The sequence below is a fragment of the Haliotis rubra genome, unplaced genomic scaffold, assembly GCF_003918875.1.
Source record: "Haliotis rubra isolate DU_JTF1 unplaced genomic scaffold, ASM391887v1 Scf450, whole genome shotgun sequence".
NCBI classification, from domain to species: domain Eukaryota; kingdom Metazoa; phylum Mollusca; class Gastropoda; order Lepetellida; family Haliotidae; genus Haliotis; species Haliotis rubra.
In genome coordinates this window covers 681,763-699,101 of record NW_025767136.1, presented here as the reverse complement: position 1 = coordinate 699,101, position 17,339 = coordinate 681,763, and the positions used below count along the sequence as shown (strand labels likewise).

General features: G+C 37.2%; 1 protein-coding gene across 1 annotated transcript; it reads left to right on the top strand.

Moving 5' to 3' along the window:
* The first annotated feature begins 3,537 nt into the window (after positions 1 to 3,537).
* LOC124289879 (ras-related protein Rab-1A) lies at positions 3,538 to 15,051 on the top strand. Its single transcript, XM_046726552.1, has 7 exons — positions 3,538 to 3,699; positions 11,082 to 11,154; positions 11,392 to 11,439; positions 11,715 to 11,762; positions 12,046 to 12,141; positions 12,411 to 12,542; positions 13,382 to 15,051. Exons 1-7 carry the CDS (start codon positions 3,677 to 3,679, stop codon positions 13,577 to 13,579), a joined length of 618 nt encoding a protein of 205 aa, XP_046582508.1. The 5' UTR covers positions 3,538 to 3,676; the 3' UTR covers positions 13,580 to 15,051.
* Positions 15,052 to 17,339: the final 2,288 nt, after the last annotated feature.

The window sequence follows — 17,339 nt, the reverse complement described above, 5'->3', positions numbered from 1 at the left end:
TCATGATCTTCCAAACCTTTATAAACTTCATAGTCTGTATATCAAGGATTAGTAGTAAGTCTGTAGGTCACCTGAGAAATGTATTAAATGCATATTAAATTAGTTGGAAATATTATTGCATGGGTAGTATACTTTTGAAAGGACCTGTGCGATATATAAAAAAGGTAATCGTGCCTCAGTGAGTGAGTGAGTGAGTAAGTTGGGGTTTTACGCCACTTTTAGTAATATTCCAGCAACATCACGGCGGGGGACATCAGAAATGGACTTCACACAATGTACCCATGTGGGGAATCGAACCGGGGTCTTCGGAGTGACAAACAAACGTTTTAACCACTGGGCTACCTCACCGCCATTTTCTGTGTACAACGCTTAGCGAATGCTTTAACCACGAGACTACCCGGCCGCCCTCGTGCTTCAGGTAAAGTGATGTAAACGTTATGTGTTGGGAATAACATGGTAATATTAGGTCGAAGTCTGACTTGGGGAGTGAGTGAGTAAAGTTTTATGCTGCTTTTAGCAATTTAGCAATATCCCTGCAATATCAAGAAGGGAGCACACAGAAGAGGGCTTCACATTTTACCCAAGGGAACTCGAACCCGGGTCTTCGGCGTAGAGAGCGAACGCTTAACCACTAGGCGACCCGAGAGACCCGGGTTAGAATAGGTCTTCAGTAACCCATGCTTGTCGTAAGAGGCAACTAACAGTATCGGGTGGTCAGGGTCTCTGACTTGTTTGACACACGTCATCGTATCCCACTTGCGTAGGTCGATGCTCGTGCTGTTGATCACTGGATCGTCTGGTTCAAAGTCGATTATTTACAGACCGCCGCCATATAGCTGGAATATTGCTGAGTGCGGCGTAAAACAACAAACCAACCAGAGTCAACTGGATCAATTGTGGCTACACCTACACGTGTATTTCAATAATACGAAGATTTACATATTTCGCAATTTATCGTCACCTGGATCAACTTGACATATAAGGTCTCGTTATAACAATGCGTGATTATTCGAACGTAATACGATATAACTACAATGTGTATTAGCGGTAATGTTGGGGATTAAGCAAACATTCAAGCGGTAGCCATGGTGTCAACAATGATATTGTCTGTGAAGTAATTATCTGGCTACCACCATTAACCGTTATGCAATTGGAAGGGATTCACACTATCAAACAGTAAACCTGAAAGATCTGTGGGCACCCCTTAATACATTACTAGAACAAAAAGTGGTCTATAGCACAAACTGTAAATATTTACTTGAATAAATATTTGCGTGTTGGTTGGTTTTTTTAATTTGGAGCTTATAGCCCGTGTTTGAAATTGATGAGAGTGAGTGAGTGAGGTTTTACGCCGCTTTAGCAATACAGTGTTTTCCAGCAATATCACGGCGGGGGACACCAGAAATGTAAATTGATGATAATATTTGTATAGTCCATATTTCAGCTTGTAAATGATATTGTTAAATCACCTGTTGTAAATTGTAAATAATAAAAATATTTATAATATAATATATATTTAATATATAATCTATATTTAAAAACTTGCTTACGAGTTTGACTTTGTGTTTATAACGGACATGTATAAGTGTGAACTTGGTCTCGTCGCTGCATGGCTGAAATATAGCTGATGTGACTATGCATTTTATCTCACTCATTAACCATTAAACTCACACTAGATGCTTCTATATTCTTCTTATAGACGTGAAATTCGTGAATCCACACATGTTATATTGTGACACATTCCATCTTTGACATTATGGGCAATATAAATATTCTTGTTACATAATTACCATTACAGCAAACCATATACTCCCGTCTGTAGTTCAACAGGACCCCTGCTGGGCTCGAGACGTAATGTTTGTTTTCTATGATAGGCTTGCCTGCCCAAATTACATCACTTAATACCAACATCAGTAAACCTAAAATAAAGTAGACCTATCAAAGAGCTTGTTTCAGTGTGTCGTTTCGATAGTATATATTACTTTGTATTTATGCACAAAATGATTCATTACTTCACAGTAACCTTTTGAACAGAACAGAATTTTATTTCAGTAACAGGCCTCCGGCCCAAAATACATGTACATAAATTGATGATAAGTAGAGCACATGTATATTTCATTTAGATTTGTGTTTCTTGTCAACAAAGTATTAAAATAGACATACATCCTTGATAATATTAACATGTTTACTCTGTAGTATTGATATAAAATTAATAATTGATGGACATTTACTAAAATATTTTGATATGTACTTATTTCTGCATCACAGATATAAAACACATGCCCAAATTACATCACTTAATACCAACATCAGTAAACCTAAAATAAAGTAGACCTATCAAAGAGCTTGTTTCAGTGCGTCGTTTCGATAGTATATATTACTTTGTATCTATGCACAAAATGATTGATTACTTCACAGTAACCTTTTGAAGTCATGTCATTTGTTTGAAACGTATGGATTTCCTGGTTTAGTCACTAATGGCTGCAGGGTCGCTGGTGCAGCTGACCTATAGCTACTCAAAATAATTCAAGAGAAATCGCCGACGTGGACAAATTCTCCTTACAAGTAGGTGAATGACACGGTGTATAATGCTTAACTGCCCTAGGGTTCACTACACTGGCAGTAGATTATTGTGGCTGATTGCCATCTGTGAACACTGGTGATTGGTATTGTTCAACATTACGTCAAAATACCTGTCAACGATTTATGCACAATCTGATCGATGGAGCGTAGCATTGGGTATAATTATTACACTTCAAAACCGTATTGATGTTGATTGTATAGGTCGAAATATATTAAAGTGGGTTTTCAAAATATGAAATAATTTCTCATTCAGAGTTTAGTTTCATGACGCAATCAGTATCGTACCTTGGCTATGAATCCAAACCAATTTGTCTGTCTTCTTTCTTTCTTTCTTACTTTCTTTCTTGTGTGTGCGTTCTTTGGTTTGTGACTGTTAAATTGGCGGAGGGTAGGATCTTACTAGACACACACCCACACCCACACAACAATTTGACACACACCCCAACCCCCAATTTTAATTAAAAATAAAAATAAATAATAAATAATAAAAATAAATAAATAAAAAATAAATAAATTTTTTAAAAACCAAAACAATATGTGCATTGTACATTGTATAGGTTTCTCTAATCATTTGGGGGTGGAAATGTAAATATATCTTGGCCTGATCTGTGTTCTTAAAAGATCTGAATCTAAAATCTAACCAATGCGTTTAAAATCAGTGTTGACTTTTCATATTGTCGGTGTAAAAATTACTTTTTATTTCGATGTGTTAGTTTTCAGATCGTTCGAAATTCTCATGTTGTATCTGCATACCCAACAAATAAAAACATGTAGCTCCACGTTCTAAGTTTCATGTTTTCCATTAGTTTGTTTTAACGCTTTTTTGTATTAAACGTGTTCACAATCGTCTGCTCTGATTAAGGGGAGATAATGTTAGTAAACCGGATGTTATTGTCGCGTGATGCCACGTTGGGACATGACGTCATGAATATCAATATGCCTATCCCCCTCTAGAGCCAATTGAGAATCGGAAGAAGGAAGCCATCTTTATTCGCAGGCGTATATGTCTGCCAACGTCGAAGCTGTGCAATAGCCCATATTACACCTTTTGTTGATCATAGACTTTTAATTTGTGATTTCTGTATATAGGAATATGTCAACTATGAATCCTGAGTAGTAAGTATTTGATATGAAGGTATAATTAGATGAAATCGTTGGCATGTGGAACAAAATGTCTGTCATGCGCTGCAGGTTTGTGATGTCAGCAGCTGATAATACGCCCTTTTGTTTGTTATTTTACGTATTTGACCCATCTGGACATTGATATTTCTTTTCTTCCAGAAGTTATGTTGAATATTTTGGTATGTTGATACTTTGATTTTCTCATGGATCTTTTATATAACTGGGTGTGTTACGTCCGTTGACTGTATCAAAGGCCAATGGCTATCCTGTTCACATGACACGTTACTGAAATGAATCATTGCGCATATAATTTCAGGTTTTCGTCCTTAAATTCCCCCTATCTAAACCATTGTTTGCTTCCACACGTTTTGGCTAAAGTTGACATGTTATTTGTAAGATGTGTTTGATATTTCTATTGTTGACTATGTTGTCAATGCTGTTCAGAACACAATATATACCATTTTCCTTTTTAGCAAGGACAATCAGAATTGCCTAATATTGATATTTCTTTGTTAGATAGTATAATAATTGGGCCAATTGATCAGATTTATGAATTATGTTTCATCTAATTTGGAAATGTAGTCTAAAGTACTATACATATACTATCTGCATCAGCCATGAATGGAGTTAATGGGAATGTTGTGTTTTGAAATTACATCAAGTTAATATAGAATGAACTGTACTGTACCATTTTCTATCCATGTTTTGTGATGTTGGAAGCACTCGGGCATTAACAACTGCATCTTTAGTGGCAGAGGATCTGGATCATCTGCAGAATTTGGTCCCAGTTGGTTCAACCATTTGGGATGTTGCTATCTTTAGCAGCATCCACATAAATAAGGGAGCATACAGAAACATGCCCAAATAATTTTAAAGCCATACACATGTCCAAGCTGAAATGAGATTGGGAAATATGTTCTGAAATATGTTGGGAGTTTTATAATGGGAACTGAACTTGTGGTCTTGGTTGTTTTGGTGCATTAGTATGTATGACTCACTCAAAGTTCACATGACTTTTCCATACGCGGATGTATTGTATGGTTCTAAACTTTAAAAAGAAGAAAAATTGCCGCACCAACTGATAACGGAGGATCTTTCCCTGCAGATCTAAGGACATTACCTTTATGGTGATGCATTTGACAGAAGCAAACATGTTGGATTTGTTGATTACTGCTGTGAATTGGCAAATTGTATTGCAATATATTGCGATACTGGTGTCCGTATTGCGTTATGTGTTGCGATATATTGAGAGCTGAAGTGTTTCACTGTTTATCAGTGAGTGATACTGATTGTTCATGCATATTCTTTTTCTACATACTAAGGCCCTAAAACAAATGATATGGTTTTAATAACACCTATCTTAAAAATAGGTGGAGTAGTTAGCAATTATTTCTTTTATACAATTCATTGTATGTAAGGTATGCAGTTTTGTCCATCAATTATGAAGGGAAACATAAGTGAATGAAACCTGAGAGATTTTGGCAAAACTTTTTATTATTACCCAATATACTAGTCCCTGGGGAAAAATTGTATGATGAAAGGCATAGTTTGGTAACTGGTAATACTGTGCAGTCCTATTTTTATTCTTGTTTTGCCATAAGCTACAGTAATAGCATGTTTTCGGTTGACGTAGAAGGTCATATTATATTACATTATCACAATTCTTTTCACAGCATTTGAAGTCTGTGCCCGTGTTTTATTGACTAAACTTGCCCAAGCCTATATTGGAGGATTTTATTAAAAAGGGAATGAGGGATCCTGAGCCTCCATCCCTCTTTTCGCCTTTCTTTTCCTTTTTAAAATAAAGGGGTTCCTCCCCTTTTAACCTTCCAGTGTTTCAATCATGACACCTGGGAAATCCTCCCGCCCTGACTGCAAATGGAGTGTACATGTTCAAAACATTTGTTCGATATGTTAACTTCATTCAAAGTCCATTCATGTACATACGTTAAACCCATTTAACCAGTTGTTTAGGTTGCCACCGAGCAGTCACCAGTGCGGAGATTGTGCAGAGTACATTTCCACTAAATATGAAAGTAATCTTGAAATCTACAACCAGGTAGTCTTGTTTCTTGAGGCTTAAACCATGGTAATGGGGCTCTTTCTCTTGTTGATTGTGCATCATACAGAAATGGCTAGATCCACCCTGATAATGTTTTGGTTGTTTCCACCATACCTTCACTTGTAGATTCCACATTGAATAATTATTGGGTGGGAACGTTAATCTGTCTTTAACATTTCAGTCTGAGTCCAGTGGTATTTTTGTTGTAGTAAAATCTGCTTATTGCAGAAGTATCCTAAGCCTTAACAGTAACTCAATTAAAATAATGCCAACAAACAAGTTAGGGCTTGTAGGGTCAAAAGGTAGACGGAACTCTGCCGTCCGCCAAGGGATCATGGACTTAATGTGTTCTATATTTGCTGTCCAGCTTTTGACTCCTATTCAGGCATAAACGACTTACAAGTTTATGTTATGTTTATTGCACTTATTTCAATAGATGGAAGTTAAGGTATCTGGTAATGTTTTCTGTCAAGTTTTAAATTTGTGTGGTTAGATATTCTGTTTTTACGTAGTTCATGTGTAAGTTTCATTAATAGAATAGTTCTTATGTTAACCAGAATACACTTTATACCTAAATCTGTTCTCTCTGAACCAACAGTTTGCAATCATTCTTAGTATGTTTAAAGCAACTACTAGAGAGATGCAACAACTGTGTAGTAGACAGAAAAGCAGTGGTGTAGCCCGGTGGTTAAAGTTTGCTTGTCATGCCGAAGACCTAGGTTTGATTCCCCGCATTGGTACAATGCCATGGTATTGCTAGAATATTGCTAAAAGCAGCGTAAAACTTAACTAACTAATTAACTCATTCACTGGTAGAGAGAAATGTTTGCTTGGCTTTTAACAGGTATACCAGCTGAAAAAGATCCTGTGAAGTGTGTACCTTAAAAATATTTTCACCATGTGAATCCTTCAAAGGTTATGGGGAGAATATAAACTTGTTAAATTGTAAAATACAGTACATCATGCTGTTGAAACATAATGCCTAACATTAAAAAACTTACGGTTCTGATTACCTGACCAACCCTATAAAATGCTTCTGTGCATTATCAGTGTTAATCTTTATTCACTGTTGATTAACTCAACTGACATTTGATGTTTTAGCGATCAGTATTTTCCCTGATTGCTGTAAAACTCCTGTAACCACACTTTACATCTCTATCAATGAACATTTTGATAGTTCCAAATCTGCTCTTCATGCAGTACAAGCTTGCTATTCTTGGCAGCATCATGTCAGAGTACATTTCCATTTTTGCACAGCTGAAAAACGATGATGGTAACATTGGAACTAATAATATTTATCATGGATGCGATTAAGAACTGATGAGTGCAAAGGAAAATAGGGAGATTGAAAGTATATCCAAGTTTTTTCTTGTTGAAAGATGATTTAAATATTGAATGGTTTCATGTTAAAAATGAGATCTCCATGCTATGACTTTCACCTAATTTTCTGCATAACTTGCTCATATCAGACAGACTTCATAGATAGTACTTCAGATTTAGAAAGGAAAGGCTGGCTATTCATTATCTATTTTTGAGAAATTTGTCCAGGTAGTACGAAAGATTAGAAAAAGAGCTGTTTAAAAATAGTTTCTAATTTATTGGGTTACTTACAATATTTGCTTGACATTTTGATTCTACCATTGGCTGATAAGGCATAAGAACAACTGAGTCAAACAATTATTTTGAGACTTGCAGTTCCAAAGAATAGTTTTAAGAGGTTAAAATTTTGAATGTACAATATACAATGCAAATTTATGGAATGCAATCACAATTATGAAAACCCCACAAAATTCTTAAGTGCAATTTTTCTTAATTCAAGTTCTGTCACTGGAGGTGACAACTAAGTACCTCATACAACTAAGTACCTCACTTGTCTCTCTTTGTAAACAAGTTTCTCTTTTGTAACTGGACTTTGTTCTCAGAATGTCAAAAACGATACAACAGTTAATGTTAGGGTTGAACTGGGCAGGGCATTCAGTTTTACGATATTTGTTTTGGACTATAAGTGGAGGATGTCTGAAACATTTCATAATACCTACCTACCTATGTTAATTTACATACAGACAACATCCGCGGTGTAGTGGTTAGAGCGTCCGCCCGGAGAGCGGAAAGTCGCGGGTTTAATCCCCGACCGCGTCAAACCAAAAGACGTTAAAATATGGTATTGTTGGTCCCTGCCTGGCGCTTGGCATTTATTGGTACAAGGACTGTTAGGCTCGGAGTCAGTATACTATGTCTGAGTGGGGTATTCATGCTTCACTGCGGCATGGTATCTCAGTAGGCTAGCACTATAAAACCAGCTTAAGTCTGGGCTAGTACAAGCAGCCGCATATACACATACACACGCATGCACGTCATCATATGAGCGAAATATTCTCAAGTACGACGTTAAACCCCATTTCACCTCACCTAATTTACATACATATGTCCAGGATTTGTCAATCATGCGTTATCACATGTGCAAACATGTTGTACAGCACAGTGATTGAGTTTGTCATCCTTTGGATTGATCCATGGATGGCACATCATTTACTTCAGGACAGTTTACACTTTTACAGCACCAAGTTGCACATGGTTTTTGCCGACTTCAGTCCAACTGATGTTGATCCTGCTGCTACAGGCCTTGGTCCACATCTGGAATATTACATAACAAGCCTAAACTACCCTGTGTCAAGTGTGGCGATGCTTGTCAAGCATGTGACAATGGTCATCATGACCAATATTGCCCTGTAAACTAGCAGGTGACCCCATGGCGTGTTCAGCATCAGATGACCTTTACAGAGGCTTGGTTGACAGTGTCATGATGAATATAATCTTCTGTGGCAAATTTATCTTTTGTTAGCATTTTTTAATTAATTAAAAATATTGACATGATGCACTCGAACATTTTTGGCTTGTGTATGGTCACATGGATGTAATAACACTTTCTTTGAAATTGTCTTGTATGGAACAAATTATTTCACAATCAGGCACTTCTTTCCTTGGCAGCTTTATCAACAGTTAGGTTGTTGCAGTTAATCTTTCCTATTGTAAACTTGACAAATCAGCTGTGAATTGAAAACTGATTATTATAATCATGTCACATTAAAGTCACTGTTTCCTGTGCAGAAGCTCATTACATCGATCTAATCGGGGATAAAATAAACCTCTCATAATGTTTTTTCCTTACCTAGTTGCAGTGATATGTGAGTGTCAGTCAGTTTTTCTGGGCTGGAAAGAACATTTCAAACACTGCTGGTTGAAATGTAGAAATGAGAAAATATCTACTTACTGCTCTGGCGGTGAATCAAGTTTAACAGTTTGTTTATAATACCTGTGCCACTTCGTATCATGTGACCTTTTCTAGTATTTATAGACACACACTCACTTCCTGTTGCCCTGCACTCATCATAAGTTCCATGTCACAGCTTACAACATGGTTGGTAAATGGTATATATAATACTCAAGGATCTGGTATATTGGTATATTGAAAGGAAGTCTTGCTTGTGTCTGCCATCTGTCTGTTAGTGGGGCTCAAGATGTCGAAATACAGGAAAAGTACAGAACGTTATGTTGGAGACATTGATGACATTAACTGGGATCAGTGAGTTATTCATATTTGTTCATATTTGTTCACATTTGTCAGGTTCAAAATTACAAAGGATGATTACACAGATTAGTATCATTTATTGATGTAAGTTCAACCTGTGTGTTATTGTATGAGTAACCTACAGCTTTGTTGACCAGGCCCACATGCTCCATATTATTTATAGGAGGCTTTGTCACCAGGGACATTCACAGGTGGACTATTTATAGGACTTGTATGCTATGATCTAGAGCACAGCTTCATTCATTTCCTTCTGTAAGAAACACAGAAAGGAAGACCTTTGACTGACATGATGGGAAACAGCATTGGACGTATTGACTTAGATGACTTAGATGACTATCCTTGGTTTGATGGGTAATTGTTTTGATCATGTGTAGAAGTCTTAGATTTAACATGGGCTTCTATGTTGATAACTTCTATTACTGTGTCATTTGGCACATCCGTGGTAATAGCGACCTCTGTAAAGATTCCATAACCAGTACCTTATGCTTACTTGCATTTGTATTGAGGCACGTTTAGCCGGGTGAGTGGTCTGGGGGATTGGTGGCAGTACTGGTTTACTTAGATTATTATCCATTTTGATGAAACGGGTTCTATTTACCTCAAGTATTTTGTTAGATATTGCCTGACAGTTTCAAGTACTATTGATTTCTTGGTACGGTTGTCTAGACAACATTGATATTGACGAGAAAATGAAGTGGTTTAGAGATAAATGTTTTTAGCACTGAAGAACCCTCAGTTGGCTCTTTGCCAAGCTTGCTCATTGGGGTATGTGCTATATATAGAAATGACTAGTGCCAGGTCATACCTGACATGTGGCGATTTAAAGTTGGCAGTGAGTTTATTTTCTGAAATTATCAGTTGGAATCATTCAAGAGATCAACAAGAAGTTGATGGGATTAGGTTTTTACCATTTCTGTCAGAATGAGTCTTCCTGTCAAGTTACAATCAACAAACCAATCATCTGGCTCTTGTTGTGGAAACAAGCAAAATCCTTGCTACCGTTCTTATGAACATGGATATTCACCCAGGAATATGTATATCTCTGATTAGTGAGTTTAAATTGTATTATTTACCAATAATATGAGCTTGCATTAATTGCGACAGGATTCAAGTTCAACATGTTAACATAGGATTTTCTTCAAGAATCCTCTAACATTCTTAAAAATATAGGTTAACTGAGAAATGTTTCACATGATTTAGTTTATGGCAATTAAGTTTGTTGTACATCGATATACTTCTCCTTAAGTGCTCATTCAGGATCATTAAGATAGTGTTACAGCTATTCAGAGGTACAGCTGTATAAAGTTCTGTCTAATATTTGCAAAGAGTTGCAGGCTCATGTCTTTTGATAGATATTTTAGTACCTTGAGTTCATGTCACCTTTTTTAGAGCAGTAATATTGAAAGTACCAGCTGGGTCATGATAACATTTCAACAATTTGATTAATTTGGTATTGATCCTAAGAAGCAAGAGCTGCTACTAATTGAAAACTGGGTTTTTATCCTGCTGACATCACATTCTATTGCATGCTGAACTTGAGTATGCCCGAAAACAGCGATTAACGCTCTGTAAAAGGGAACCATGACACATTTGTTCAGTTTTCAACTTGGTTTATTTATTATGGCTGTTCTTCCATATAGTGTGCTGATTGATTTTCAGTCAGTCAGTCCAGTATTATTGAATATGGCTGACCTAGGCACTTTATCAAACACTTCATCATTTCAGTGACTACCTGTTCAAACTCCTGTTGATAGGCGACTCTGGTGTAGGAAAGTCCTGTCTACTCCTGAGGTTTGCTGTAAGTATTATATGCTGGTTCTCTTTTTTTGTTGTGGCTTGTTAGCCATGAAGCCAAATATTTACGTTTTCTTTGTGTTATTTCTTAATTCAGAATTCAAGGTCAAGCTCATTTCAAGAAATGCTCAGTAATGCTAACAATTATCTAGAGCCCTGATAATCTGGAGACCGTTAATTTTGAAATAATGTAAATAAAGAGAAAATTCATTTTTGTGATATCCTGTTTTTTGTCTTTCAGGATGATACATACACAGAAAGCTACATCAGTACAATTGGTGTGGATTTCGTAAGTTTCTTTTCTTCATTGTAACATGAATTTTAAGAACAGAAATATTACTTCATATATTAATACTGCATAGACAAATAGACAGGTGTTTGCTTTGTTGAGTGCACCATTGGACCCCAACTGATTGGATCAATGCAAGCTTACTCTACATGTTTACCTGCCTTGTCCACTGTTAGGTTACATACTGCTATGAAATTGATGGATGCGCATTGGATAAATTGGATTTAGCCTCTTCTTTCTTTGTTTAATACATTGTTTCATTTTCTTTTCTTCAGAAAATCAGAACAATAGAATTGGATGGGAAAACAATCAAACTGCAGATAGTAAGTATTGGTAGCAATCTATGCTAAAATTATACAGAATATATAAACATGTTCTTTGATCATGTTTTTTTGCTAGTGATTGGAAAAGTTAGTTAACCTTAACTGTTTTGAATCCAGGAAAATGTCGAATGCATTGTGGACTTTGGAAACCATACAATCAGTGTGGTTTTCGTTAGTTTCTTATTTTTAAGATAATCAGTCACATTTAAAGGAAGGAAGTTTTACAGTATCTGAAATATTGTTATGTTGTGTCTCACTAAGATCTATGTATTGTGTTTTTCAGTGGGACACAGCTGGTCAAGAAAGATTCCGAACAATTACATCTAGTTACTACAGAGGTGCTCATGGTATCATCGTTGTTTATGATGTGACGGATCAGGTGAGACTATAATGGATTATTAATGTAATCATTTGATCCCTATAGGAATTATTGTTATTAAATCATTGAATTCAGGGGTATTTGTATATTGAATTCAGGGGTATTTGTATATTGACATGAGTGCAGTCATTTTGAACTGAATATTGAACCTTTTTTGTCAATTTTGGAATATTAACACTTTTTTTTTCTGTCCAGGACAATTTCCATTTCTGTTTTTAAGAAATAATAAGTACAAATATTTGTAATTTACTGTGGTTGTTGCTTTGTAGGAGTCATTCAACAATGTGAAGCAGTGGCTGCAGGAGATTGACAGGTATGCCAGTGAGAATGTCAACAAGCTGCTGGTCGGCAACAAATGTGACCTCACCACCAAGAAAGTCGTCGACTATACCACAGCCAAGGTAAGGAACAAATCATACCACAGTGACCCTTGGAATATTTTCATATTTCAACACCCCTCTCCCCAATTATGATCTGGTCTGTTTCCATGACACCTGTGTTTCACCATCCTGTGATCAAACAAATACTTTTCAAAACTCGGTCTCTCCATAGTCAGGCTGACCACCTCCGTGGTGTAGTGGTTAGAGTGTCTGCCTGGAGAGTGGAAGGTCGCAGGTTCAATCATACCAAAAGACATTAAAATATGGTCCCTGCCTGGCGCAGCATTAATGGGTACAACAAGGACTGGTTGGCTCGGAGTCATTATAATGTGTCTGAGTTCGGTATTCATGCTTAACTGTGGCATGGTATCTCAGTGAGCTAGCACTATAAAACCAGCTTAAGTCTGGGCTAGTACAAGCAGCCACACATACACACACATGCACATCGTCATATGAGCGAAATATTCTTAAGTAAGAGGGGCGGTGGGGGTATCCCAGTGGTTAAAGTGTTGGCTCGTCGCGCCGAAGATCCTGGTTTGATTCCCCACATGGGTATAATGTGTGAAGCCCATTTCTGGTGTCCCCTGCCATGATATTGCTGAAATATTGCTAAAAGCAGTGTTAAGCCATACTCACTTAAGTAAGACGTTAAACCCCATTTCACCTCCCCTTCAGGACAACAATTTGTGTAGATGCTGAATAAATTGTTTATGAGAGTATTTCCTCAATCCTAAGTATGATAGCTGAGTGGATGAGACTTTATAAACGTTTATATGATTTGACAGCTATAAATTTGAGTCAGCATCAATGGTTTACTTGTTAACTGTTGGTCCTCTACAACCCCGTCTTCTTCATTTCAGGAGTATGCAGATCAACTAGGAATACCTTTCCTAGAGACAAGTGCGAAAAATGCTACAAACGTTGAACAAGCATTTATGACGATGGCTGCAGAAATCAAGAATCGCATGGGTCCAGTGACGGCAGCCTCAGAAAATAAACCTAGTGTAAAAATTAATTCTAGCACCCCAGTCAAACAGGGCGGCGGGGGCTGCTGCTAAGGCTGCCAACATCTTATGTGGACTCCATTCTTTTATGTCAACTAAGGGATACCGACAATGGGGCAGACAGCATGAGGACAGAACTAGACACACACAGTTGCTCTAAGACATCAGCAGTTTGATCCTCATTTGATGTGGTGGGACATCTTGCTTGTCTTGGACAACCTGCAGTGGCAGTGACTGAATTGTTGTAAGGTATTTTGTCTACAAGATAATAGCTAAAAGATGTGTCATTGTAATATCATTATGTAAGAAAGAACACTGTCCTAATGACAGTATCTGATTTGATTTTATTGTTAAACTATTAGATTATTTATTCTCAGTCTCTTGTCAAATAATATATTTACTCTCTAAGGTCAATGGGATGAGTGCTGTTTTTCGCTCTAAGGGAGATAACTCATATTGGCATCTGTACCCATGCTAGCATCACCGGGAAGAGTGAGACAGATTAAGAAATTTTTATCATGCAAACTGCAAATAACTTGCACATTGTAATTGCACTCCTGTTTTCGTATACCAATGAATGAGTGGACATTTGTATTTATTTGGTTTCTTCACCTGTGATCGATAAATTTGCAGTTTGTAACCAAGTGCTCAATAAGAATTTTATATAAACAAGGCTTCAAGCCCTCCTCTCCCTACTGTTGCTAGCTTGGATCAAGTGTTAAGTGGTGTGATTATACTAAAGAAAATTGTGTAATTCTGAGTCCAATTTTTAAGGTAAATCCAGTCCCGTCATACTAAGCCAGCTGTGACTTGTCAACATTGAATGTGCTTGATGATTGTACATTTGTGGATTCATTTATTCTTTTCACCCACTGGGTTGGTATTGTATATTGATATATAATATTTGCAAATAGTGTTATGTAGAGGAGGAATATTAGATAATGCTTTTTCTTTGAACTTTGCCTGAAATATGCTCTTCATCAGTAAACACTTTTGACAATTTGAGAGAAGGCATTCCTGAAAGATTCACTGTAAAATGTGAGCCTGTGTTAATTGGTTTCGTACATTATTCCAGTGCTGGTTGTGTAGCTTTAGGTTCTTCAGTATGTTTCTACAGCATCTCCATTGTGCTGATTTCTGTGTTCATCTTTGTCGTCCATATCAGTGGTAACTGGAGAATGTGTGAGCAAGGTGTGATGGCATGACACGGTGACCTGACCTGACCTCGAATGGGAAAGGTGAAGGTCACCAGCCAAATGAATACATGCTGTATCCTATGGTTGTAGTATAATGTCCGAAAGACGAAAGAACGAGAGGTCTGTGCATCATCTCATTGTTGACCATCCAGCTACACATCCCCTTCCCCTCCATCATAATTTCTGCTAACTAAGATATATTTTTTAAACTTGTGTATGTTCTTGCTACTCCCCGCCCGAGCAAGCAGGCTATGTGTACAGCCTTCTGAGCTTACTTGATACCAGCACTGTACCATCTATCAACAATAAAACACTTGTAAATATCACAAACTTGACTTCAGTTGTTTTTAATGAACACTTTGTTTAACCGTTTTGGTATTTAGTTTTACAAATGTTTTAGTTTTGATAACTGAGGCTGGTTGTTTCAATTTACACAGATATGATGTATTTAAGTTGCAGGATGTGGATCGTTAACATCAGGGTTGTTTTTTAAGTCATCCTTCAGTCTAAGATTGCCTTGTTCCTTATGTACGTATTGATTGTAGGTAACTTTTGTTCCAATTATGGAACTACCATAATTACAGAATATGGTCACCCTCAGCCTCACCATATACTTTAATTATTGAGGAGTGGGACACTGTTTTATCATGGTAACCTCTATGGAAATAAATAACTTACTTCAAAGTAGGGATACAATTGGTCCCTGTATGAATTCTGCACATATAATTTGAGGTGCAATCCAGCTGTTAGTTGTTGATGCAGTCAGATTCTGTGTTATTTTGAGCCTTGAGGACATGTCTGTCTTATCCAGAGTGAATTTTCATCAGTGTAAAATTGATTTATATTTCTTACAAATGTGAGAAAATTTCAAACCAGCAACAGATTGTATACATATGTACACAGATTATTTCATGCAAAAGGACAAGTCTGCCTGGTTCACACTCATTGTTGCAGACCACTGTGGTATGGCTGAAGTGCAACCTACAGGCTTTAACCAGAATCCACTCAATAAAACTTTTGATATCCTGTGTGAAGTTTTGTGTGAGAACTTTTGGAGAGGGTAAGAAAACAACGTTTTTGGCAAGGTGGTTTCTTGTGAACACAGACAAACATTTCAGGCTGTGTAAATAATTAAATGCTTACGTTATTGATATCCCAGCTTCAGTTCTGTCATTGAGAACGTTTTGGAGAAAGTTTCAAGACATGGTTTTGGCAAGGTAGTTTCTTTTATACACAGATGAATATTTCAGGCTGTATAAGTAATTGAGAAAACATAACTTCATGGGTAACAACAACTGGTATGTTGCAGTTAGCAGCCTTCAAAGGAAAGTTACATGCTTATCAAGCCCGAGTGTGTGATTGTGGAAAGGTCCGTTTTATACTCGTTTTCAGTTGTGTTGCATGCAAATATATCATGTCTAACTATGAGCCTCACAGGAGGACCTTGTCTATAGTGGAATGCTGGCAATGACATCAACCACTCAACAAGCGAACAACGACCACGATGACCTCAGCTGTCACTTGACAGCATTTCCGTGGTCGTTGGACTTCCCTTTTATGTGTGATTGAATCAAGTGACATAGTTTGTTTTACGAAGCTATGCAGTCAATGTAGGCTCTGTTTCACAGTGTGCCGCTGGTAAGATAGAATCCTCGCGTGTAGCGTGGACATAAAACCTCTCACGCAAAGATATTTCATAGTTACTCTCTATTTCTCTATCACAACTATCTTGCCTTCCTCCACGAGAAGCCAACACGTATGGCATGACATAAACCGATTATTCAGCATTTTTACCAACCTCAGCATCAAGATCAACACGTGTATAAATAGAACGCCATTCATCGATCTATATTCCACGGACAGGCGTTAAGATCTTGTCAAGGGCACTGAGTCAAAACGGCCAAAATGGCAGGTGTGGGTCGTGTTCCAGAATCCGCCTCTTTCAGCTGTAAGTTGATACGTTTCGGCTTGTGTGCTTGAAATGTTTAGTTGACAGTACTTGACGTGTAATGAGGGGTATTTAGATGTCGCTTTGGACAGTGAATTGTGGCCAGCGATAGATTGACCTCATGAGGGCATTATGTATAGTGGATAAATACTAAATGTATTTGAGATTAGTAAACATACGGATTTATGTGGACATTGTGTTCGATAGATAATTTGCTGCAGATAAGCAGTGTACTGGGATCACTCACCTGCTGTCATTTTCGTAGCCTTGCTCAAAGGCTGTACCGAAAGCAAAGTCCATGGATGTATAATTGTTTTTAGTAATTCTAATTCTATAAGGAGGCAAGTCTAGATAAGCGCACAGCACTAAGGACGCTTGTCTGTTTTCATTTTATTTTTCAGAAATATTATTTTAAACTATTAATTATTTATATATAATACCTTTGAGACTTGTGCAAGTTTATCATTTTGGTTCACCATGTTTCATGACTAAGATGGTTGTCTTACCCATGGGTTTAGAAATTACCGATTTCATTAATATCAAAGGCAAATAAAATTCACGCTCATATATGTATTGTCATCCGGACAGTATTCGAATCTGATTGTGAGTGGAGTTGAGTTGGGCTTTAAGTCACATCGGTATTATTCCAGCCATATAGTGACGAGGTCAA